The sequence below is a fragment of the Calidris pugnax genome, unplaced genomic scaffold (assembly GCF_001431845.1).
Source record: "Calidris pugnax isolate Ruff unplaced genomic scaffold, ASM143184v1 scaffold150, whole genome shotgun sequence".
Lineage (NCBI taxonomy): Eukaryota > Metazoa > Chordata > Aves > Charadriiformes > Scolopacidae > Calidris > Calidris pugnax.
The window spans coordinates 1,627,391-1,653,770 of record NW_015091300.1 but is presented as its reverse complement, the minus strand read 5'-3'; the positions used below and the strand labels follow the sequence as shown (position 1 = coordinate 1,653,770).

Here is a 26,380-nt window from a genome sequence, read left to right as displayed (position 1 = left end):
AGTCAATGTATATAGCTCCTGAGTTAATAGGGGCTGGGCTCTGGCTCGGAGCCTTCCCCGTTAAGATGTCCTGGATGGGGAGTTTTGGGCTGCTCCCGAGCGTTGGGTTCCTGCCAAGCTGTTGGGAAGCCAGCAAAGCTCTGCAGCTCTGGGCAGGGAAGCTCCTCAGTGCTCTCTTTCCAAAAAAATAAAAAAAATTAAAAAAATAAAAAATGGGATCATTCGGGAAGGTTAAGAGAGTTCACATTACGCAGGGAGCGGAGAAACGTAGACACGCAAAATGTTGTTTACCAGCGTCGGGGACCCGTTACTATGGGGAGTGACTTGGAGAGTCTCACCCTGCTTTCCCATCCTCTCATCTCTTCAGTGCTTGCCTTCTGCCTCAGTAGTTTGCATTTCTTTCTTGGAGTAGCTTCCTCAAACCACTGAAATCAACCGAATTAAAGTAGCTGGAGACAATGAACCGCTGACGCAAAGCCGGAGCGCAACCTGGTCTAAGTGGGAGGTGTCCCTGCCCAGGGCAGGGGGTTGGAGCTGGATGGTCTTGAAGGTCCCTTCCAACCCAAATCGTTCTATGATTCGGTGTTAGAATCTGTGTAAAGTTTAAATTCTGTTTAAAGTTTAAATTCTGCTGCTCAAAGTCTCTACAGGTGCCCCCTCCTTCCTACAAAGCACGAGAACGACCCTAGCTCTACACGCCACCAAAAAACTTCCAACCCAAACCATTCTATGATTCGGTGTAAAGTTTAAATTCTGTTTAACTCTCCTCCCCGTCTCGTTGGGTGTTTCACAGTGCAATGTTCTGCTGCTCAAAGTCTCTACAGGTGCCCCCTCCTTCCTACAAAGCACGAGAACGACCCTAGCTCTACACGCCACCAAAAAATGAAATTTAAGAAATATTTATTTGTTTTTAAATCACGCCACTAAATCAAAGCAGATGCACTCACAGGCTCTCAAGAGCTCACAGGATAAAAAATCAGATTGTTGCTACACTCTACTCCCCGTCTCGTTGGGTGCTTCACAGTGCAACGAAAGGCCAAGACCAGACTTCAGTTGCGCGTAAAGAAATGTTTGATCTCTTCAGGCAACCCTCACTCTTTTTAATGACTGGAGTTTGTGTGTCATCTCCAGACCCTTCCCCTCCACAAAGTTTGCAGAGTATCTAACACCAGTCCCCCTCCGCCCCTCCCCATTATCACCACTGTGAGGATGCTCTGCCATCTGGAGAGGAGCAGGAAGGAAAACATTCCTCATCTTGGATGACAGTAGGAAAATGCCACCACTTCCCACTTTTATCTCCATCAAAATGATCTTCCTAACAAGGCTGGCTCCTGCTCATTGCTGCAAAACAGCCTCTGTCTGGTTGGGACACCTTTCATGGAACACAAGATGAAGATGCTGAAGGACCTCTCTCATCCTGACTATGCCACCAGTAGGGTACAACCAGAATCTTCTCATTCAAGGAAAGAGAAGATCACAGAATCACGTGTGGTTGGAAGGGACCTCTGGAGATCATCTACTCCAACCCCCTGCCAAAGCAGGTCCACCTAGAGCAGGAACGTGTCCAGGTGGGGTTGGAATGTCTCCAGAGAAGACGACTCCACCACCTCTCTGGGCAGCCTCTTCCAGGGCTCTGCCACCCTCAGAGTGAAGAAGTTCCTCCTCCTCATTGCAATGGACAGTCCTTCTGGCCATTACAGAAATATTTTTCTGCTCCCTACAGGATGCAGAAAGAATTACAGATTTATTTCTTAGAGAAACCTCTTTAGATACCTGGATACTTTCATACAACAGCAATTTCCTAACCGTTGCCCTGTTTCAGGAGAAAAGGCAAATATTAACCAGGACCACTGGTCATTATCATTCTTCCACCCCCCTTTTTGGGGGGGGGCGGGTGGTGGTGTTACCAACTGGAATCCCAAACACGAATAAACAACTTGATTATTACCTGGCCACAAGATGTGCTTGAAAATCCCAATAACCAACCCTCTGCCTTCCCCCCGTGCTGCCCAGACCTCAAAACACCCCTCTGCCTTTAAAAACCGTTGTTACAGGATGTGGCTCCATTTTCTCCAGCCTCTGCGTGTAACTGCATGAATTCTCATCTGCTCTCTTAATGGGAAGGAGTTAATTACAACCCACAAGCTGCCACAGGCAAGGCTGAGACGTTAATCGGCTCGGCCGGGTGCGGGGCTGTAACGGCAGTTACGGTTCTGCGCGGCAGCCAAGGGACACCAGGTCAACCACAGGAGAAAGCCACCGGGGACCAGCAAAACTCTTTGGGGCTGATCACCCTCCTCCTAAAAGGGACTATTTTCCGTTTAACATTTCTCTTAGTTTGAAGAACTAGTCTCAGAATCACTAACAACGTATATTATTGTATTAATATAATACTATTGGACAATAATATAAAACATTAATTTAATAATAATTAATAAATTAATAATTTAATTTGCGTTTACACAATGTAATTGAGATTATTACCTAGTACATTTCTCCTGGTGGGGTAAATAGGGTCTCTGCTCTGCCCTGGGGAGGCCCCAGCTGGAGCACTGGGTCCAGTTCTGGGCTCCCCAGTTCCAGAAGGACAGGGAACTGCTGGAGAGGGGACAGCAGAGGGCTACCAAGATAATGAGGGGCCTGGAGCATCTCTCTGATGAGGAAAGGCTGAGGGACTTGGGGCTTGAGAAGAGACTTGAGGGGGGAATCTGATCAAGGCCTATAAATACTTCAAGGGTGGGTGTCAGGAGGATGAGGCCAGGCTCTTCTCAGTGGTGCCCAGGGACAGGACAAGAGGGAACGGGCACAAACTTGAACATGGGAAGTTCCACTTAAACATGAGGAGGAACTTCTTTCCTTTGAGGGTGGCAGAGCCCTGGCAGAGGTTGCCCAGAGAGGTGGTGGAGTCTCCATCTCTGGAGACATTCAATCCCCACCTGGACACGTTCCTGTGCAACCTGCTCTGGGCGGCCCTGCTTTGGCAGGGGGTTGGAGTAGATGATCTCCAGAGGTCCCTTCCAAACCCCTGTGATTCTGTGATAGGACTTTTTATGGACCTCTGAATGTCATCTGAACATTTTAGTTTATTCTCAAAACCGGTTTTGGATAACCAAACCACTGTTCAGACTGGGGAAGGCTGACCTGCCTAACGTTATTATGGAATAGCTCTTCTGAAGCAGCCGCGGTAACTCCAGAATAAGGTGATTTCATTCCAGTATAATTGTGAAGAAAGCAATTACGCTGGAATGAAGTGACTGAATCCAGAAGGCGGCTTCCAGAAGGTAACTGGAAGAGTTTTCAGGGGTGGAGGGGACAGACGTTAAGCCTCCGTGTAAATATTCGTCTCCATGTAGACGGCGGCTTGGGAATAGGAGTGTCCCGTGCTAGCCCACCCTTCGTCTTCATCTTGGCCAAGGCACCTCATTCCTGAGCTGCACAATCACTGTTACTCAAGTCGCTCACCCAAGGCACCACCCTCCCAAGCTACCTTGTCTTCTCCTTGTGCAACACCCAGCTCTTGCTGGGTTCCTTCACCTCTGGGGGAAATTTCCTTCTCTGGATTCCTGTAAGATAATCAAAGCCCTACGTACAGGCAGGATGCATTTTTCCTAGAGAAGTGGGATCAAACTATGAGTAGGATGTAAAAGAGATAATAAAAATACACCAAATATTGGATTTAAGACTGCCACCATAATCCTGCAGCCCATGAAAGCCTCATCAGCGCTTCTGAAAACCCAACATTTCCTACATTATATTTGCATTTACACAATTCCATTGTCATTACTACCTATTACTCCAAATTAGCCTATTTTCAGCCAATCTTGTAAGTTTTATAGAAAATAAAGATCTTATGCAAGGGTTGAAGAAAGAAACCGGATTAAACCCTTTGGAGCTCCTCCTTATGGTCTTTTCGGGGGGACCATGATAGGTTCATTGATTTTTCAATATATAAAGTGTGGATTGGAGCGTTAGTGCCACTTTGCCCTTGACATCAATAGTGTCTCACTGATAGACAGGAGGGATCTCCAAGCCTGCACAGACCTTAAGACTTTTCTGGCTTCCCTGGTTCAGAATGGAAAGGACCAATGTTCTGAAGATTCTCAGTAGCGTAGATGGTATATGTCTGTTTTTTAAACAGGAAAATCATATTTATACTCCTAAACCACATTTTTTTAAGAAGCAAGGAAGGCGAAATTTGTAATATTTTGAAGTTAACTCCAGTGTAGACACAGCTCTGAAAGCAGCTGATTTTTATGAGTTCCAGTTATGTCAGCAACGAGGCCAAGTCATCTATTCAACTTCTTCTGCAAGATTTGGGGATGCAGGCCACGAGCGGGGTCCCTCGGTGGCATCGGCCACAGGCTGATCCTGTGACCCTAGATGAATCCAGAGGAGACTTATGTGGAGCTTTCCTAGGTTGCAGCCCAACTGTTTTTCAACAACTATTTGTTTACGGGCAAAGGATCCAAAATTGTTAACAGCTCTACATGAGCTAAGGGAGCTCTAAATATTTTCACAGTGATCCATTCTTAATAAAAAAGGAGGAAGAGCCCTGATATAATCGAGTGCAAAAATGCTGTTTACGGGATCTTCACATGAAGAAGTCATGAAATTAAGGGAGGCTGTATTACTCGCCACTGCTATCAATTAATGCAGCAACCACTTCCAGACATAATAATTACCAGATGTGCACTGCGCTTTACCTCTGGGCTTATTAATTTCATACAGGGGGAGGTTACGACTATTGATTGCATTAAAACACCAGCGCCACGTTCCAATAGAAAACGCTCCCGGCTGCAACGCAACGGTTGCACAAACTGGAACGATTCGAGTGATGCAGACAGAGCCAACTGCACCCATCGGTGGACAACTCGCTCCTCGTGGTCATTTCTCCATCTCCTCTTAAACCCACCAACACGATATTGCGACAGGAGAATGACAGCAATTAGCTCAGCCGCTTCGGGACAAAAAAATATCGGGTCTTATGAGACACATTTGGCCACCGGACGAATGCAAAAATCACTGTCAATATGAAGGAATTAATATAAATAAAATTATTTCTCACTCGGGTAGACGTGGTGGCCAACCAGCGCTACCCTCCCACCTTCAGAGCAGCCTGAAGCCTGGTGAACATGAGAAAAACTGGTGTTTGGGTTTTTAAAACTCTGTTTGATTTTCGAAATCTGCGGAAAATTTGATATACAACAAAAGAGAATGACATCCAAATAGCACGTAAAAATGCCAGGAGACAACTGGGTTTCTAACCACCATGCGATACATTCAGAAACACCATTTACACTTGGGTTTCTTTTGTTGCCATGCCATCTACATAATTTTAAATATATATTTCTATCCAATCCTGCTTAAGGTTCTATAAATTATACCACCTGCTTCAAAAACCTCCCTGTAAACAACTAAGTGTTGCTCGTGGTTTGAATAAATCTGGATTTTTTTTCCCCGCTTCTGCTTTAGGTGATGTTTTTCGAGCAAGAATACAGGGAACCCAGCAGCTAAGTCTCATGTTAAAATAATTCGTCTGGCCTCAAATAAGTCGACTGGCCTCAAATAAGTCGACTGCAGTAAAATAATATTTATAAAGAGGGTGGCAAGCACGGTGCAAGGCACAAATGTAACAGGCAAAATTACGGCGTTCGCTGTACATTTATAGAGGGTTAAAGTGTGTCAACAATTTCCAGAAACCTTTAAAAGTCAGGAGGAATTTGGCTTTTTGGGTTTTTTTTGGTTTTGTTTTTTTTTTCCCAGCAAAAGCAGTGAAAATGAGAACCAAGCACAAAGGGTTAAGGCCTCCTTCCTCCTCCTCCTGAAAGCAGGATTTCGTCAGTGAGGTTTGGCAACGTGCGAAATCCTGTAACCAATTTCATTTCCTGATAAATGAACGGTCCGCGGGGGGAAAGTCAGCCAGAGGCTTTGGGAACTGCCGAGAGAGCTCAGACATGACTGAGAGGCTCCTGGAAGGAGCCAGACTGTCTCTTCCCTTATCGCCGCCCGGCCCAACGGCACCAGCCTCAGCTCCATAGCGATAGAGCTCCCTCAACCCACCCTGGATCCTCAGGAAAAATCACCCAGCTCCAGCGCATGGATTATATCCTGCTTTAAACAAAACACATGGGTGTGTAAAACAGGCGTGGGGATGTAACTCGCAACCCACTGCCCTGTTGATGTCTTTTAAAGCCGGGAGGGACTTGGTGTTCTGGAGTTTAGAATATTCCCCACTCCCTCAGAATCACATTGGGTTGGAAGGGACCTCTGGAGATCATCTAGTCCAACCCCCTACCAAAGCAGGGCCACCCAGAGCAGGTCCCACAGGAACGTGTCCAGGTGGGGTTGGAATGTTACCAGAGAAGGCGACTCCACCACCTCTCTGGGCAGCCTCTGCCAGGGCTCTGCCACCCTCACAGGAAAGAAGTTCCTCCTCATGTTTAGGTGGAACTTACTATGGTCAAGTTTGTGCCCATTTCCTCTTGTCCTGTCCCTGGACACCACTGAAAAAAGCCTGGCCCCATCCTCCTGACACCCACCCTTGGAGTATTTATAGGCCTTGATCAGATCCCCCCTCAGTCTTCTCTTCTCCAAACTCAAAAGCCCCAAGAAGTCCCTCAGCCTTTCCTCATCAGAGAGAAGCTCCAGGGCCCCTCCTCATCTTTGTAGCCCTCTGCTGTCCCCTCTCCAGCAGTTCCCTGTCCTTCTGGAACTGGGGAGCCTAGAACCGGACCCAGTGCTCCAGATGGGGCCTCCCCAGGGCCTCACCCCCACCTCCTTCCAACAGGAAAAAGCCAAATACAGAAGGATAAATAATTCATTATTGGGTAGATTTTGGCCTTAGTGAGACTGTGAAGGATGGATTTTTCAACAGGAGCTATCGGGTGCATCGCCTGGAAAGCTGAACCTCACTCTCATTTTTAACCCATTCTCAGTTTTAAGCTATAAATAGATCTTTTGGAAAAGTTATCCTCATAAACGTGATAAGTCTTCCCCAACATGGACAGTAAATACCCTCTCCAATTGCCAAATGACAAACGTGCCCCAACACTGATCTATTTAAACGCCGTCTTCTCCGGAGTCAACCTGAATGTTTGTTCCCTTTTTATATCATTACAAATTGACTCGCAACTCCCAAGGTTTTTTTTACAGGAAACTCAAGTAGCTCGACACGCAGGGGTCTGAACTTTTAAAAATCTCGAGTTTGAGCTTGTAAAAAAACCCCATATTGCCAGTCTGATGACCCCTGAAGGGAAGATAAAAGGAGAGAAGAGAAAAAAAAGAATAAAATAGCTCAAATAATAACTTCAGGCCCTTCATTACCAAAATCCTGGGTAACTTTTCAAGTGGGTTGCAGGCTTATAATAGCAACACCGTCTGCAATCGATTAGCTCCCCCAGCGCCACCAGATGTCTCGGTGACAGGGAGAAAGTACTGCTGGTTCTAGAGTTTACTGGGAAGTAGAACATCGTTTCACTGAAAACCCAAAATATCTGCAAAGGAAGTTGGAGGAGCTGAAGAAATGTTATGCTCGCTCTCAACCAAAGTGCCTGAATTCAATTTGATTGCATCTTCTGGTTCTCTGGAAAGCTTGGGGATAAATTCTTACTTGCTTCGTTCTGCTCACTTGACTCATTCCGTCCTTTGTCTGCTACTCACTGCTTTGGTGGGATCTTTGATCCATTCTGCCCAAGACTATGACAACCACAAGCTAATAATATCAAAAAAAGACAGTTCTCGATGTTAACCGTCTACCCAGGCTTGTAAAACAAGGTATATGGCCTTGGAGGAACACCAGAGCACAACTCCAGACACACCGAGGTCTACACTGAGAGCAACAAACTTCATCCCTGTTGCTCCTTCCGTTACCTCACTCACATTATTTAATACCCATTTTAGATCTCAAATGAGAGAAGCAATGAGAATACCCAAAAGGGACACAAAAAGGACCGGTTCTTCTGATCCTCTGAAGATCTTCTACCACCCATTTCAACACGAGAGCTTGCAAAAGCTGAATGGATTTGGTGTGGGTGACCAAAACTCCTCCACAGCTCCTTTGAGGGCTCAACCTCCACCTTTCCTGCTCCTTCAGCGGCTTCACTCAACCCCCTTCGATCAAGTTGGTTGAAGCTCAGACTCACTATACAACGATCTCAGGATGTGAGATCCTGCCCAGACTGCAGACCACTGTGGGCATGACTGTCCTGGTAAGGTAGGGTCAGCTCTGGTAGCCCTTTGAACTACTGAGGATACAGAATCATAGAATCACAGAATGGTTTGGGTTTGAAAGGGCCTCAAAGACCATCCAGTTCCAACCCCCTGCCATGGGCCCCCCACCCCCTCCCACCAGCCCAGGTTGCTCCAAGCCCCATCCAGCCTGGCTTGAACACTTCCAGGGATGGGGCCTCCACAACTTCCCTGGGCAACCTGGGCCAGGGTCTCACCATGCTCAGAGTGAAAAATTTCTTCTTAATATCTCATCTAAATTGACCCTCTTCCAGTTTGAAGGCAACACGGGTGATGGGGCTGGTCTCCTTAAGTCTAGAGTGATGCAATGCAAAAACCCATGTCCTGTGCTGTCCTTCAAAGCAATACAAGAGAGACGAAGCCAGGACGTATCTTCTCAGTTTTCTGATCTACTGCTCAATCAATGTGACTCCTCCAAAACAGCAGCCAGGGAAACGAGGGAGAGGACAGAGAAAAGTCAAGCATAGTCCCTTTTCACCAGACAATACCAGCCACATGCTCCCCACCATGGGACACACAAAGTCCACGGCACCTGCCCAGCGTCCTGCTCACATCAAGCCTGGTAGCATCTCATAAGCGTGAAGATACAGCTTGAAAACCTCAAGACTGTTGAAGCCAACAGCCAAACTCTTGGTGGGAGCAGGATTTTTCCAATGGATCTCTGAAGCATTGAGAGAGCAACGAACGTTTCAGCGACGAGGAAGAAAACCAAGGTTGAAGTTCTCCATTTACTCTTCATCTGTGAAGAAAAGCGCTCCGCAGCCCTCTCTCCAAGCTGAAAGCATGATTATTATTTTCTGTTCAAAGAGAATTTTGGCTCCTTGACAGCAAGAAACTGATATTACATGAGAAACAGTTTAAAGATCACAGATTCAAGAGTTTGCTAATGCATATTTTCCTAAGCTGATGCTGCAATGCTGTTTATATTTCTTTTCAATAGGGAGGTGTCAGAAAAGCTTTAATATGTTTTTAACTGTGTGCCAGGCAGACAAGCAAAATAAAATAGCTGGTTTTTTTTTTTCCCCTTTTTTTCTTCTTGTTCTAGTGCAACAATGCCAAAAGTTACTGTTTATTTTTCTCCACCCCCATGCAAGAATTTATAACCACTGCAGTAAACTGAAGTTAAAAAGCTGGTTTTAATTCCAAAATTGACTGACAGCTGCTATGTAAACGCAAACCTAACTTTGTTTGGGTTCTCAGGAGCATTCAGATTTGAAAAATTAAGTTTCCTGGAGCCATTTGAGGGGTGGGGGTTTTTTTTCTTTTTTTTTTTTTGGTCACTTCCCCTTCCCCATAACACTAAAAAAATAACTTACAAAAAATGTAATAGTGTATAATTTTCCCATTCAGAAGACACCTGGGGAGAGGTGGAGAGCACATCCCCTTTTCAAATAGCCTGGAGAGTAACATATAAATATTGTATCAATTACAACGTTAGGAAACTCTCTTTGGGAGGGCCAGAGAGAGGTTGTGAATGCCACGGTACACACCACCGCCGTCAGACCTGGCAACGTTCAACCAGATAATACACTCAGCTGTAAGCGAGAGCTTAAGCTCAAAAGGACTCGTCTTACACCACATCAAAGAAACCCAAATCTTGACATGTATGACATAGAAAAATCCACGCAAACACTTACTGGAATGGTTACTGTGTGAGAAGTTCTGGTTGGGTTTTCTGTTGGTTTTTGCTTTTTTTTTTTTTACTTAAAAATATTAAAGCGAACTTAAAAAAAATAAATAAATATGCTTTATAAGTGAGTCACCAACGCCACCAGACTATGACAACATTTCAAACGCCTCGAGTCCAGCAATATGAAGCTCCACGAAACTCACAAGTTTCAAGTCAAAATTTGTTTCACTTTTCTATTAAAGCTTCTAAGTTAACCGGTTTCACCTATCGTATGTGAAGGATGCTCCTGAAAATAAAGTGTTCATATTCAATCCAACTCATCCAACATCGCTACAAACGAGTCCCTCTAAAGGCTCCTGAAACCCACTTTTAACCAAGGAACAAAAGGAGTCACCAAATTTCAAAGACTTTGAATCCTTTTTTTTTTTTTACTTAAAAATATTAAAGCGAACTTAAAAAAAATAAATAAATATGCTTTATAAGTGAGTCACCAACGCCACCAGACTATGACAACATTTCAAACGCCTCGAGTCCAGCAATATGAAGCTCCATGAAGCTCACAAGTTTCCAGTCAAACTTCAATTTGTTTCACTTTTCCTATTAAAGCTTCTAAGTTAACCGGTTTCTCCTATCGTATGTGAAGGATGCTCCTGAAAATAAAGTGTTCATATTCAATCCAACTCATCCAACATTGCTACAAAGAAGTTCCTCTAAAGGCTCCTGAAATTCACTTTTAACCAGGGAACAAAAGGAGTCACCAAATTTCAAAGACTTTGAATCCACAGATAAAAAGTTCCACCTAAACATGAGGAGGAACTTCTTCACTGTGAGGGTGGCAGAGCCCTGGCAGAGGCTGCCCAGAGAGGTGGTGGAGTCTCCTTCTTTGGAGAGATTCCAGCCCCACCTGGACACATTCCTGTGCAACCTGCCCTGGGTGGCCCTGCTTTGGCAGGGGGTCGGAAGGTCCAGAGGTCCCTTCCACCCCCACATTACAGATGCTCCAGAGGTCCCTTTTAACCCCATATGATTCCTTGATTCTGTGTAAAAAAACACATTTAAACCAGCAAAAGGGTTGCAATTTTGCTTAAAAATATATATGGCCTTCACTGCAAAATCTATTACCATGCTATATATTCTAACGAGCTACTCAAGTCCACTTTCTACGAAGGAAGCATTTCTGTGGATTACGGTATTGAGATTTGAAAACGATGGTGGCATTTATTTCTGACATTAGCCCCAAAGCTTTGCTTTCCTTCTGGGGTGACAGAGTTAAGAGCCTGACTTATGGAAGTTTCTGGAATACGGAATCAAGAGCTGCCATATATCGCAGCGTGTCAGCAAGCATCTAATTTTAAATACTCTAATAGTCACAGTTTATCCAGAATATTTTTCACATACTTCAGATCTTGCCTACACACAACTTTGCACCATTTAATTAAATAGATTTAAATGATATAAACTCCTGCTTGGAGGGACTTCTTACAAAGTGGTGTCATTATAGTGATAGGACAAGGGGGAATGGTTTTAAACTGGAAGAGGGGAGATAGAGATGAGATGTGGGGAAGAACTTCTTTGGTGTGAGGGTGGTGAGAGCCTGGCCCAGGTTGCCCAGAGAAGCTGTGGCTGCCCCATCCCTGGAGGGGTTCAAGGCCAGGTTGGAGGGGGCTTGGAGCAACCTGGTCCAGTGGAAGGTGCCCCTGCCCATGGCAGTTGGACTGGAATGAGATGTCCTTTAAGGTCCCTTCCAACCCAAACCATTCTATGATTCAGTTTAGTTTCAACTCATTCCCAACAATTCATGTAGCTGGGCTTATATGAATCGAAAAGTACCTGCAGGAGGGTTTGTCCTTTTTGTTCAGACAGACAGGTTTATCATCCCCCTTTCGGATTAGCCAGAGTCAGCTGAGTGCAGACACGTCTTTGCCTTCGTGATGATAAGTTATCCTCTAACCACAAGGCTCATCAAAACCTTCAAAACCATTTTTCCTGGAAAATGGGCACAAACTTGACCATAAAAAGTTCCACCTAAACATGAGGAGGAACTTCTTCACTGTGAGGGTGGCAGAGCCCTGGCAGAGGCTGCCCAGAGAGGTGGTGGAGTCTCCTTCTTTGGAGAGATTCCGCATCTAATTTTAAATACTCTAATAGTCACAGTTTATCCAGAATATTTTTCACATACTTCAGATCTTGCCTACACACAACTTTGCACCATTTAATTAAATAGATTTAAATGATATAAACTCCTGCTTGGAGGGACTTCTTACAAAGTGGTGTCATTATAGTGATAGGACAAGGGGGAATGGTTTTAAACTGGAAGAGGGGAGATAGAGATGAGATGTGGGGAAGAACTTCTTTGGTGTGAGGGTGGTGAGAGCCTGGCCCAGGTTGCCCAGAGAAGCTGTGGCTGCCCCATCCCTGGAGGGGTTCAAGGCCAGGTTGGAGGGGGCTTGGAGCAACCTGGTCCAGTGGAAGGTGCCCCTGCCCATGGCAGTTGGACTGGAATGAGATGTCCTTTAAGGTCCCTTCCAACCCAAACCATTCTATGATTCAGTTTAGTTTCAACTCATTCCCAACAATTCATGTAGCTGGGCTTATATGAATCGAAAAGTACCTGCAGGAGGGTTTGTCCTTTTTGTTCAGACAGACAGGTTTATCATCCCCCTTTCGGATTAGCCAGAGTCAGCTGAGTGCAGACACGTCTTTGCCTTCGTGATGATAAGTTATCCTCTAACCACAAGGCTCATCAAAACCTTCAAAACCATTTTTCCTGGAATTTTGATTACTCAAAATCATATTTCTCAAGGGGCAGGTGAGTACGGTCTTCTCTACCTGAGGTCTCTGAGAATCTGACCCCTAAAATGAATGCCTTCAAAAGAAACTTGAATTATTGTTCATCACTTACAGGTCAGCTCACGGAAGCAGGGAAGTTGGACATCTTAATTGAGGGTATAAATTGTCAGAAGGAAACATACAATCCATTAATATCATTATTCTTAGCGTATGTTTGGTGTTTTGGAAAGGCCCTAAAAGCACTTTGTTTAAAAGTTTCTTACATTTCTCTTACGAATCTGATCTTCTTCAGGTTCAGGGTTAACAGCAGTTGAGGGAAGTCCACGTTACAGATGTCTGCCCAACGTCAGACCTAAGGATGTATTAGACACAACCGGCTTCTACAAGAGTAAGATCTTTGACCCTTCCACCAGAAAAACATATGTATCAGGATGAATTAGATGAATTTATCATTTAAGGAAGTTTTCGGTCTCTCTTGCTTAGCGCTATGCTCTGTAAAAGAGTTGCTGGTCTCCATATTTTCTCTGCTCCCACCTCTTTACAGTGTCACAAAGAGTTAATTTGTGGAGTCTTCTGTCTGAAACCCCTGGTAGGGAGCAACTGTTACAGCAGTAAAAGAAATGCAAGAAAGCTGTCCACAGATCTGCCCCATGGTTTAATTTAGATCACCAAAGACCACGGGTCTGGATTCTGAAGCCAGCATCTTGCCATGGCCAAACCACCAAGGACATCAGGGCACTAGAAGAAAAACCATCATCAGGAGCAATTGTAATGAATGATCGGGCAATGGAAGGTCTCTTGGGATCAACGTCAGTTTAGGGAGGACGCACACATATAAATTCTACCAGTTTCCTTCACAATCTGGGGCACCGAGTGGCTGCCCATGTCCTGTCCCTCTTCACGATGTGACGGTACAAACGACGGTTGAACAGCTGAAGTCTCATTCCTAGGAGGAGCTTCTGCAGAAACAGGGCAACCTTTCCACCATTCCAGAGAGAGCTTGGCAGCTAAAACCAAGAGACTTTTTGGTTTCCCTCAGTTTTGGTGACTTCATATGTAATTTCTTTTATGGCTACACTTTCTTCCTGGGGTTGAAAATACCTATGGTTGACATCCCCCATCAAATTAGCTGCCACCTCAATGAACAACCAGGTTATTTTTATGACATTTTTGGTAGCTGAACTCTTGGTGCTGCTGCCCCCAGAGCACATCCCAGGGACACAAAGCTCTTGTGGCCCTAATGCCACCACTCTGATGACAATTTACTCTCTTCCCCTACGCTCCGGTGCCTCGATGATTAGGGGCTTTCTCCAACGAAACAAATGGAAGTCGAAGGAGTTGGAAGTACATCGTTAATAGAAGGGGAAACCTATGAGAAGTGCTTTTAACACCTCCAGCAAAGCTTGTTCTGTCAAGAGACCGAAGGCTTTTACCTCTGCTCCTTTTACATATTTCTGTGAAATTTTAATGCCTGAACTAGAATGCACTTCAATAAATATTAAATTTTGTACCGTCCCAAAAAAAAGGTGCGAGTTGATGGCATAAGGCACGTCTGCACAGCGGAATGAGAACGTGTGACAGAATGCACACAGATGACAAAATACTCATTGACACCGGGAGAAAAGAAATCAGAGAAAAATAAAAGCAGCTCCGAATACGCTGAGGAAAAACGAAATCTCTGCCTCAAGTGGCTTAGCTAATGGGAACTTCTCTTTTCTAAAGCATTAAACGTGGCCTCCCAAGTGTGATCCTTCCACCAACCCAAATGTCAGCTTCCAGTCACTAGCTGGCATTGGAAACAAGTTTTCTCACTTATTGTAAAAGCGTGGTTATCTGCTGGCTACCTCCCCTTGAAATCCTAAGATAACTCACAGGCTCCAGACATGGTCCCACTTCTCTCCTGCTCCTCATCCCGCGAGCGCAGAGAGTTCACCAAAGGGAAGAGAGGCAGCCTGAGAACTATTATTATTATTATTATATTTTTTTTTAAAATCAAGAAAGAATGAGGCCAATTTTCACCTATCACTATGATCTCTAAATTGCCTTTAATAAGCTTCTGCAATAAAACAGGGAGCCTGGATTGTGGGCTGCTTGTCTGTGAAGGAGACAGCTCTATCTCCACGCCGTGGCTCCTGCCTCCATCCTGGGCATATTAACTACATTTATCTCCTCCCACAGACTGAAGGAGAAATAACCAGCTCTTGATTTCAGCACCTGCCCTTTATCTCTCTGTTTATGCAGAAGTTCTTCTAACAGGCTAATTACTCAGCTTGGACTTCCCCTGCCTTCCACTGTACACGGCTAAAAGCATAAGCTTAAAATAATGTTAATTATATTGTTTGTCTCCAGTCGGGTTGCTCCAGGACTGGAAGGAAAATATGAGTTAGATCTTCCATTTCCCAACGATTATTTGCTAAGAAAATGCAGGATATCTTTCCTCACACTTTATATATATATATATCTATATGACCTACTGCTAACTTTGCATCCCGTGTTGCTTCTGAAACCAAAAGGGAGCAGGAGTCCCAGGGTGTGCTACAAAACTGATAAGTGTCATTATGGAGATCAGGATCGTGGCTCTTAAGTGCTGTTATTTTTAGTTGACGTTTATTCGTGTTTGAGCAACAAGACTCAAGATCTGAATAGATGTAGCGCCTCTCGAACGGTCACTTCCTCAACAAAGGCCAAGATAAGCAACTTGAAAACATTCACTATATTTATCTGTGCATACATTAGGTACGTATATGTAAGGAAAAAAAAACCCAACCCACCATTGTCTGAGCTGCAGGGAAGTAAGGGAATAAAAGCTCCAATCCTCATTTTTCCAAATCACAACCTCTTTGTGCTTCACCAGCCTCCCTCACAGAGCTTCAGCTGAAGACGGCAATTTCTAGGAGGTAGGAGCAATATCTCTGCAGGGTCTCCTGTACTTTGGAGCACCATGATACGTTATGGCAGAAGGCAAGTATGGCTTGAAAATTAACTGGCAATTAACTGCAAAGCTCTCAGGATTAAACTCCACAGCTTTGCATGTTTTAATTACACCTGGATCATGTCAACCCAGATGCAACAGACCCCTAATTTCACCACACATTGTCCAAGTTGGCCAAACACAAGCCAACTCCTACCCAGAAGCCACTTCTCCGAGTTACCCATGCCCAAGCCAGCCCATGTTAGAAAAATGGCCTTTCAGGAGGGAGTATTAGTTGGTCTACAGAGATAGAGAGCTTCCACCTCACAGATGCCAGCAGCCACCGGGCCGACGGTACAGGCAAAGTGACTGTGGGTAGGGCTGCTCCCACCCATCCCAAAGTGCCCAGAGTGTCATAGAAGACAAGGGGATTAAAGCTCTCTCCTTTATTTAGCTGCTAAAATTCCTCAGAGTTGCCAGACTTATTGTGTAACTATATCTTTAGTCTGATCTTCATACGATTGCGTTGAGCTTTAGAATACGTTCCCCTGAAAACCCCAGAGGTTGAAGTGGGAAGACCTGAGGAACTGTGAGACTCCAAGGAGAGAGGTGTGAGGACAGAGGGCACCAAGACTGACAAGATCATTTCTACAGGAGGGAATCACGTGCTGCTCATCATTATTGTCATATAAAGATGTGATGTGCATTTACAAATTAACACATGACATGGAAATAGAGGGGCCTGGACATAAAGATGTGATGTGCATTTACAAATTAACGCACGACATAACATTAGAGGGGCCTGGACAGGCTTTAGAGGTGGGCCCATGCGAACCTCATGAAGTTCAACCAGGCCAAGTGCACCCGGGTCAGGGCAAACTCAAGCACAAATCCAGGCTGGGAGGACGTGGGCCCATGCGAACCTCATGAGGTTCAACCAGGCCAGGTGCACCTGGGTCAGGGCAAACTCAAGCATAAATCCAGGCTGGGAGGACAACGACTGGAGAGCAGCCCTGAGGAGAAGGACTTGGGGATGTTGGTGGGTGAGAAGCTCAACACACCCCAGCAACATGTGCGTGCAGCCCAGAAAGTCCCCTGCACCATGGGCTGCATCCCCAGCAGCGTGGCCAGAAGGTCAAGGGGGTAATTCTGCCCCTCTGCTCCGCTCTGGGGAGACCCCCCTGCAGGGCTGCCTCCAGCTCTGGGGCCACCAACAGCAGAAGGACATGGACCTGTTGGAGCAGGGCCAGAGGAGGCCACGGAGATGCTGGGAGGGCTGTGTGAGAGACTAACATGAGCCCCCTCTGCTGTGAGGACAGGCTGAGAGAGTTGGGGGGGTTCAGCCTGGAGAAGAGAAGGCTCCGGGGACACCTTAGAGCCCCTTCCAGTCCCTCAAGGGGCTCCAGGAAAGCTGGGGAGGGACTCTGGATCAGGGAGGGGAGCCATAGGACGAGGGGGAAGGGTTTGACACTGAAAGAGGGGAGATTGAGGTGAGATCTGGGGAAGAACTTCTTTGCTGTGAGGGTGGTGAGAGCCTGGCCCAGGTTGCCCAGAGAGGTGTCCCTGCCCAGGGCAGGAGGGTTGGAACTGGATGAGTCATCCCTGGAGGGGTTCAAGGCCAGGTTGGAGGGGGCTTGGAGCAACCTGGTCTGGTGGGAGGTGTCCCTGCACATGGCAGGGGGCTTGTAACTAGATAATGTTTCAGGTCCCTTCCAACCCAAACCATTCTATGATATCTTTATATTGTGGCCCAACACACAAGTCAATCTGTCATACTAAGTAACTGATAAAACCTTCATTTCCTCCTAAGGAGAGAATATATTTAGCGATGGCTCTATGTCAAGAAGGAATTGCTGTAGCCTCTTAATGTTACAGCTTTTAATGAGCTTTGTTTAAGAATAAGTTGTCACAGAAAAAGCAAATTTTTCTATGTTTCTCTGCATTTACAGCACCGCGGCCTTGCAAGGACACAACCTGCAAGGGCTGGATTTGGACCCAACAACTCCTCCGGTGTTACTCAGGCTATTCCTGGGACTGGCACTCCAGACTGCTCTCTCCCCAAGTAATTCAGTCTGAGTGACTAAATACGTGCCATCTCAGGGACACGGGGAACTGCAGGAAAGACATGAGGATCTGCAGCCAGCTAGACAATTCCCACTGGGTGTTTTAAAATTACCAGGGTATAAATAAATTACCAGCCGTCGCCAATGGCTGTGTGTACTCGGTGTGCCTTATCAGATGATGTTTTCTTAAAGCTACCCCCAAAAAAATGGGTCCTGAGATGCTGCTCTCGCTCCCTTACGGAGTAGGAACAAAAATGGTTCTGCAGAAAGCAGACTATTTAAAATACACTTAGCACAATGGAGAAGCAAAATTAATTGTGTGTGTTTAAAAAAAACCTAAGTAACTCCCATTTATTTAGTCACCCACTCACCCAGATTTCATCATTGCAGTATCTAAACATCACATGGCCATTAATGGGTTTTCACAGAATGACATGGGGTTGGAAGGGACCTCTGGAGATCATCTCCTTCAACCCCCTGCCAAAGCAGGGCCACCCACAGCAGGCCGCACAGGAACGTGTCCAGGTGGGGTTGGAATGTCTCCAGAGAAGGAGACTCCACCACCTCTCTGGGCAGCCTCTGCCAGGGCTCTGCCACTCTCCCAGGAAAGAAGTTCCTCATGTTTAGATGGAACTTCTTATGGTCAAGTTTGTGCCCATTCCCTCTTGTCCTGTCCCTGGGCACCACTGAATAAAAAGACCAGTCCCATCCTCCTGACACCCACCCTTGAAGTATTTACAGGCCTTGATCAGATCCCCCCTCAGTCTTCTCTTCTCCAGACTCAAAAGACCCAAGTCCCTCAGCCTTTCCTCAGCAGAGAGATATTCCATGCTCCTATTCATCTTTGTAGCCCTCTGCTGTCCCCTCTCCAGCAGTTCCTTCTCCTTCTTGAACTGGGGGGCCCAGAAGTGGACACAGCACTCCAGATGGGGCCTCACAAAACCTGTCAAGTTGGGAAATCTCTCATGAGATTTGGGAGGTTCTCAGAAGAGAGCGGACGGGTCTGCTCAGGATTATACAGAAAGCTCACGATGGTGTTGACCAGACTTAGGGGTCTTGAATTGATTTTCAGAAGCTTGCTTACTTCTTAACTAAGCCCCAGAAATTCATCTTTGTTTTATATAGACCCAGACGGAGGCGCAGAACAGTAGAGAAAGAAAAAGTAGTTAACCAAAAAGAAAAGAATGATAAAAGTTTGGTTACAGCTTAATTAAACAACGGATGGTGAGGTGAGACTCCATCTTCATGGTATGATGGAGAAAAGCTTGGCCTCAGCAAATTTTCTGTCCTTCACACGCTTCAATTTACTCACTTATCAAGAAAACTCACCCAAACTTTTAGCACAAAGTAGGAATTTTGATTAAAACATACACATAGGGCAATCCAGAAAGTAACCCCTCGTCGGTCGCTATTGAGAGGAGAAACGATGCTTTGACCTTAGGGATGTAACGGGTCCGTACGTAATTGATTGGAACGATTACACTTTAATTAACCAAGTCTCCAGCACTTACTCTTAGTCTGTCTTTGGGCAAAGCAACAGCTCCTTGCTTGATGATTTCCAGAACTCGCTCTACCGACAGCTCGGCTCCGGCTTGCTCCAATCGGGAGCTGAAGAAGCTGATCACCTGGAAGGAGAAAACAGAGCACATAAATAAAGAGAAAAGAAGAAATCTTTATATCAATTTTTACGTGAAGCTGTCATCTTCTTTCCCTGGATGGATGTACCGGTACTTCTTAAAGAAGAATAATCATGTTATTGCTTACGTCGCAGCCAGGGAGACTTCGTTAGTGTCAAATTAGCACAATTATCACTATCCTCCTTGCAGTCGTTTTTAACAGACAGAATTTAAGACACACACAGCTGAATTAATAAATTCACATTTTCGAGTACCGTGCACTGACAGCTGCTTATATTTCTATCTGTCAGGACTTCACGTCAGGATTTTTATAGTTGGAGCTAGAAATTTACTGTCGTTTTCAAGCACTAAAGTAAAATCATCATCGTTTCAATGACTCCTGGAGAGAAGCTTTTAAGACAAGTATGAAATATCTCAATATAATTACAATTTACATGACTTCCCTGGGGTTTTGTAGCGTACAAAGCCACGGCAACTGGTGGGGGGTGGTGAAAAAAAGCCCAAAAAGCTCCTCTTCTCCCCAGATTAACCCACCTGAAGTGCCCTGTGTATCTTCCCCATCACAGATTCCAAGCCCAAGGACCTGTACGTTCCCTCCCAACGCTCTTCATCCTCCACACGTCTCCTTGGTGAGGCCAAGTTGATTCTCACCATATTTCCCTCCCCACCCCCTTTTCTGTGACCCAGCTGGTCCTTGTTAGCTAGAACACAGTTAGGTCAGGCTTTAACTTTTATCCCTCTCCAAGCTCAGTAGGTCACACCAGAAGCAGACATCCCACCGGCAGTTCTCCATGTGGGACATCAGAAAACCTCCATTTCTCTAGCTCCTTTCATCCAAAAAAAAAAAAAAAGAGCACACTTTGCAAACCCCATCCCTTATCCCAGAGGAACTCATCAGTCATGCAGGGGACACGAAGCTCAAAACGATACAAGAAGGTTACAGGGAAATATTTCAACACCTACTTAGAGTCCTTTGGAAGTACCACAAGATGGTCAGAGCCGCTTCACAGAATCATAGAATGGTTTGGGTTGGAAGGGACCTTAAAGATCATCCAGTACCAACCCTCTGCCCTGGGCAGGGACACCTCCCACCAGACCAGGTTGCCCTCTCCAACCTGGCCTTGAACCCCTCCAGGGATGGGGCAGCCACAGCTTCTCTGGGCAACCTGGGCCACCCTCACACCAAAGAAGTTCTTCATGAGATCTCACCTACATCTTCCTTCTTTCAGTGTCAAACCCTTCTCCCTTGTCCTATGGCTCCCCTCCCTGATCAAGAGTCCCTCCCGAGCTTTCCTGGAGCCCTATTAAGGACTGGAAGGGGATCTAAGGTCTCCCTGGAGCCTTCTCTTCTCCAGGCTGAACTTGGTAGATCCCATGGACACGTGAGCATCCAGCTGCCCCTTGGCTGGAGCCTCCCACACCTTTCGCTCACTCACCATGCTGCTGGTAGGTTCCTCAACATCTCATAGACTTCAGACACTCTCTAAAAAAGTACATCCACTCGTATCTGAATCCCAACCTCCAGCACGTCGAGTAATCTTCGTTAATTCTCCCAAGCAGAAAGGGGGGAAAAGTGTATTATACCACAAAATCTCTGCTGAGCTCTCTTTGTTCTGTAGTGAGACACAGCTGGAGCCAGAAACCATTACCCTAATTATGCCTCCCAGCTCAGCTGCTGTTAATAAAACAAAGCCAGCTGATGGCTTGATTACTGTGAGATTCAAATTTGTTGTTCCTCTCTCTCTCGTGATTCCCCCCGAAACCCCAGCCCTCCTTTTGAGCAGGTAGATTGGCAGCATCGTAGAGCTATTTTCTCTAGAAACCGAAGCACAGAGTGAGACAGAGGACAGTTGCTGGAAGTTGTTGGGTGGTTTTTTTTCTTGTTTTGTTTTAAACAGCAGAAACGAATATATCAGTCAAGAGGAAATTCAGATTTAACCTTCTGAACTGTCCTTATGATTATCTCCCTCCATCCTTGAATAGAAGGGAGAATTTCACTGGCAGATGTTGTAGGTAGGTTTTATCTCCTTACAGACAAGGACGTGCTGTAGCCCTGGGATCTCTGATCCTTGAAAAAAGACAAAAAAAAGGAAAACCAACCCAGGAGCAGGAAGATGTGCAAGTTTGTAAGCAAAGGAGCTGGAGGGAGAAACCAGAAATTACAGAGGAAAATGGCAAAAAATATGGATTGTGCAAAGAACATCGAGGACCTCACGGTGAGGCCAACACGGTTTTGGCAGAGAATCTGGGACAAATTGCTGGTAGAGGAACAAGAAAGTTGCCCCCAAACTTTGAAAGATTAACAAAACCAGAAAAAAAGGCATCTTCCTTCATTTCAACACTCCTTGTTGTCAGTAAGGACTGGTGAAACCCATCCTCACCCGGGGCAGGCTCACGCAGAGAATCCATCCCGCCGGTGCCGCCCCGTTAGCTCAAGTTCTGCTAAACCACAACAAAAGCAAAATTTAATATTCGGGCTTTTAATCAAAAGGATAAAATCCTATTGTAACACACGGGCATGAAAAAAAAAAAACAACCAAAAACCTGAATGAAGCTCACAGATACTACCTGAATTCTGGCGTTTCCTATTTTGGAAAGTCAAAGCCTCCAACCTTCACGTGTTTTTAAAAGGCTTTTATGTTTTGTTTTGTATTTTTTTTTTTTTTGTGGTAAAGGTACTAATCTTGGTTGAGTTATATTTCCCAAAGAACAAAAGCGGGAGAGGCTTCCAGTATTTTTCAGGCTAAGTCAGCATTTCGCAGAATTTTGAATGGCTATTTTTGGTATGCAGTTGAGGACTGAAAAGAAAAATATCTACTTTAATAATAATACTTATCTTTAAGTGTTATTTGCCTTACTACCACCGAAAATATAGAATCGGAGTAATTCTCTAAGCCTGATAGTACAATACTCCAGTGAGATGCTCAAGTACCCAAATGGGTATCCCAATGAAATAAGAAAAAATAAAGGAGGAAGAAAAAAGAAAAAAAAAGGAAAAATAAAGAAAAAAAAAAGGAAAAATAAGAAAAAAAAAAAGAAGAGATGAGTTACACAGAGTAGATCCTAAAAGAAGCATTTGATTATGACTATTAGATCCGTAATAAAACCAAAAAGCACCCAACATTACATCCCTACTGCCCAAGCTCCCATATCTTGTGTAGCAGGAGGTCTAACACTTCAGCTAGTCATCTGGCCAAATGTAAAATTATAAAAGCTTAACATAATATTAAGGAAGAGTAGCCTTTGCCTTTGGAAGAGCTTTAGTTCTCTTCAACACATAGGTAACGGAGTTGTGTCTCCTTCTCTGGAGACATTCCAACCCCACCTGGACATGTTCCTGCACAACCTCCTCTGGGTGGACCTGCTTTGGCAGGGGGTTGGACTAGATGGTCTCCAGAGGTCCCTTCCAACCCCACGTGATTCCATTTAACATAATCATGAAAAAGAAAAGGCACATCTAACCCTGGATTAGACAAGCCCTCATCAGGAATATCTTACTGGTGTCCAGTGAAAAGGGTGTATCTACAGCTCCTTGCACTGCACAGGGAGCCTAATTCTGGTTGCACAAAACCCCAACGGTGTGGTGGCATGGGGTGACACGGCTCGGTCACCATCAGCTCAGGGATTTCCAACCTTTTTATTAATATACCATTAATAGACTCAAGATCTTTAAATTAAAACCGGTTTTTATAGCGATTTCCAAAATCGGTTTTCATAAAGCTCTTCCATTTAAGAGGTCAGTTTTCCCTCAGGGACTCATCTTTGGTCCTTTTGATTTGTAAACAATAAATTTACAAAATATTTCCAGAGATGAGGAGTACCATGAGAAAACTAGAATGATTGAAAAGTGATATTTTAGGCTTGGGAGATTTATTTTTTTAAAGATTATGAGGGAATGGACTTATAGAATTGTCCAGATTGGAAGGGACCTTTAAGATCATCGAGTCCAACCATCAACCCAACACTGACAAAAACCACCACTAACCCATGTCCCTCAGCACCGCATCTGCCCAGCTTTTAAATACCTCCAAGGATGGTGCCTCCACCACATCCCTGGGCAGCCTCTTCCAACATTTGACAGCCACAATATCTATTATTTCCCCCATCTCTTCTTTTCCATCGGGCTGAAAGGGCTGAAGTGAAGAAATGTTTCTATTTCCTACAGCGTGCCCCAAGCAGCAGAGCTATCAAGGACAAGATGTTCCCTCCACTTGGATTCTTTCAGCGGCCACTCAAGTGTTGTGATGCACCAGCCCATTCCCAGGCAGAACTGCTACCAAACTAACACTACAGTTGCTCGTCTTCTCCTCCTGCTAAAAATAACAGCTGCTGCCTCCTCTGCCTGTGACCGTCAAGGTCACCCCTGCAAAAGAGGGGAAGAAAAAAAATAGCTTGGCACCAAATGAAAAAGTTCTCGTTCTCTTTTTTTATTTTCTTTTTTTTTGTTGTTGTTTTCTTTTTTTCCTGCGGAAAGTGATGAATAAAGAAAAACGTACATTTTGACATTGGATATTTTACATTTTCAGCCACGTTCGCCACCGGCGGAGTAAGATGCCGTATCGACGGTGAAGAAAAGGAGAAAACAAACCTCTTGTCGTAAAGTGCCTCAGGATTAGCACTTCAGCCAAGTAGTTTCCTTAGAAAAACATAAATCACCGCTACGTTCTGTAGCTAAGAGTTGTACCCTCTTGTCCTGGAGCAAAAGCAGGGAAAAACCAACCTTCACTGATTTAAGAAAAGGCTTCAGGTGATTCAAGAGCAAGAGAAACACAAAGGGTTTATCAGCAAACTCCAAGTAGTGAAGTTTTTCAGATTCACCTTGAAACTGGAAGAGCGTTCAAAGACACGTGAGCTATTCAGGGTATTCTGCTCTTTTCATCTCCCTGCTCCCAGAAAAGAAAGTGGGAAGGAGTGGGGAGAAAAAAGAAAAGGGAAAAAAGGAAAAAAGAAATCCCTTAGTATTTATCCAGGCTCTAGTAATCAGCAGGATCAATGGTTTTCTATGGGCTTCTTAAGGAAAACCATGAAGAATTTTAAGGAAACATAGGAAAAACCCAGGAGTCAAGAGTCATACCTTCTTTTCCTGGAGCTAAAGTGAGGGAAAACCAACTTTCACTGATTCAAGAAGGGATGAAATGGCTTCAGGTGATTCAAGAGCAAGAGAAACACAAAGGGTTTATCAGCAAACTCCAAGTAGTGAAGTTTTTCAGATTCACCTTGAAACTGGAAGAGCGTTCAAAGACACGTGAGCTGTTCAGGGTATTCTGTTCTTCTCATCTCCCCATCCCAACAAAGAAAGTGGGAAGGAGTGGGGAGAAAAGAAATAGGGAAAAAAATCCCTTAGTGTTTAACCAGGCTCTAGTAATCAGCAGGATCAACGTTTTTCTATGGGCTTCTGAAGGAAAACCATGAAGAATTTTAAGGAACCATAGGAAAAACCCAAGAGGAGAGAGTCATACCTTCTTGTCCTGGAGCTAAAGTGAGGGAAAACCAACTTTCACTGATTTAAGAAGGGATGAAATGGATTCAGGTGATTCAAGAGCAAGAAAAACACAAAAGGTTTATCAGCAAACTTGAAGAACTCAAGTTTTTCAGATTCACCTTCAAACTGGAAGAGTGTTCAAAGACATGTGAGCTATTCAGGGTACTCCACTCTTTTCATCTCCCTGCTCCCAGAAAAGAAAGTGGGGAAGAAAAAAATAAAAAGGAAAAAAAAAAAAAGGAATCCCTTTAAGTATTTAGCTTTAGTAATCTGTAGGATCAACGTTTTTCTATGGGCATCTGAAGGAAAAGCATGAAGAATTTTAAGGAACCATAGGAAAAACCCAAGAGGAGAGAGTCATACCTTCTTGTCCTGGAGCTAAAGTGAGGGAAAACCAACTTTCACTGATTTAAGAAGGGATGAAATGGCTTCAGGTGATTCAAGAGCAGAAGAAACACAAAGGGTTTATCAGCAAGCTCCAAGTAGTGAAGTTTTTCAGATTCACCTTGAAACTGGAAGAGCGTTCAAAGACACGTGAGCTATTCAGGATACTCCACTCTTTTCATCTCTCCGCTCCCAGAAAAGAAAGTGGGGAGGAAAAAAATAAAAAAAGAAAAAAAAAAGACTCACTTAAAGTATTTAGCATTAGTAATCTGTAGAATCAAGGTTTTTCTATGGGCATCTTAAGGAAAACCATGAAAAATGAATTCTCGTGTCCACTGTGGGTTTTGAAATAGGAGTTGTTATGCCAGAGCCAAGCCAGCTCAAGGGATTTCAAAAATGTTCTCGGAGAATTCGGTTCCTCGTAGGAAATTGCCTCAATCGGATCCTTTGCATCACTAAACCATTGCTCCCGACCTCCTGATTCCTATCAGGCTGTTTTGCAAACAAAAATTCTAGCAGCTCCCAGTTAAACCTGTTCAGCCACACGCTCTCTATCACTAGCTCTCAGGAAATATGACACTAAGGAAAGCCAGAGAGTTCTCACCATGGCCACGAACCAAACTCAACTTTTGCAGTTACTGATGAAGAGTCTTCACCCAATTCCCCCCGACGCGGAGGAGGTTGCTGACCAAAATCAGAGACCACCTCTGAAACAGAGACACATCGATAGGTCGCAGCCGAAACGTTCCTGCAGGAGGTCAGAGCAGGAACCCAGAGCATTCCTCTTTGTTCCCCATCCAGAGGAAGAAATATCCCGTTTAGCTAAACAAGATGCACAATATCCCATTAAGAAGACTTTCTAAAATGAAAAGTAAATTAATAGGAAACAGAAGGTATTTTGATTTCAGTTTCTTCTCTACGGCATTAACTGTTTCCATATGTTCCCAATCACAGAATCATAGAATCAGAGAATGGTTCGGTTTGGAAGGGACCTTAAAGATCATTGAGTTCCAAGCCCCCTGCCACGGTCAGGGACACCTCCCACCAGACCAAAGCCTGGTCATGAAGTCATGCTGGTAACTGCCTGCTTTAGCCCTGGGGCTGCGAGATGGAGTGCTCGCTTGGCTTGCAGCTGCACCTCCTGCGCCCACGCTTGCTGATCTTTCCTCAGTCACCCCCCGGTTTGGGAGAGCCCCTCCTGCCCCCCGGCTGCTGGGAGAAGGCGGTGGCTTCCAC

General features: G+C 44.9%; 1 protein-coding gene across 1 annotated transcript in view; it reads right to left on the bottom strand.

Annotated features, from left to right (window-relative positions):
- The window catches only part of DYM (dymeclin), a 346,567-nt gene that overhangs the window by 19,010 nt on the left and 301,177 nt on the right, over positions 1-26,380 (bottom strand). The window contains exon 17 of the mRNA XM_014960813.1: positions 19,153-19,266. Within this exon, the coding sequence (XP_014816299.1) occupies positions 19,153-19,266 (114 nt within the window). The remainder of the gene's footprint in view (positions 1-19,152; positions 19,267-26,380) is intronic.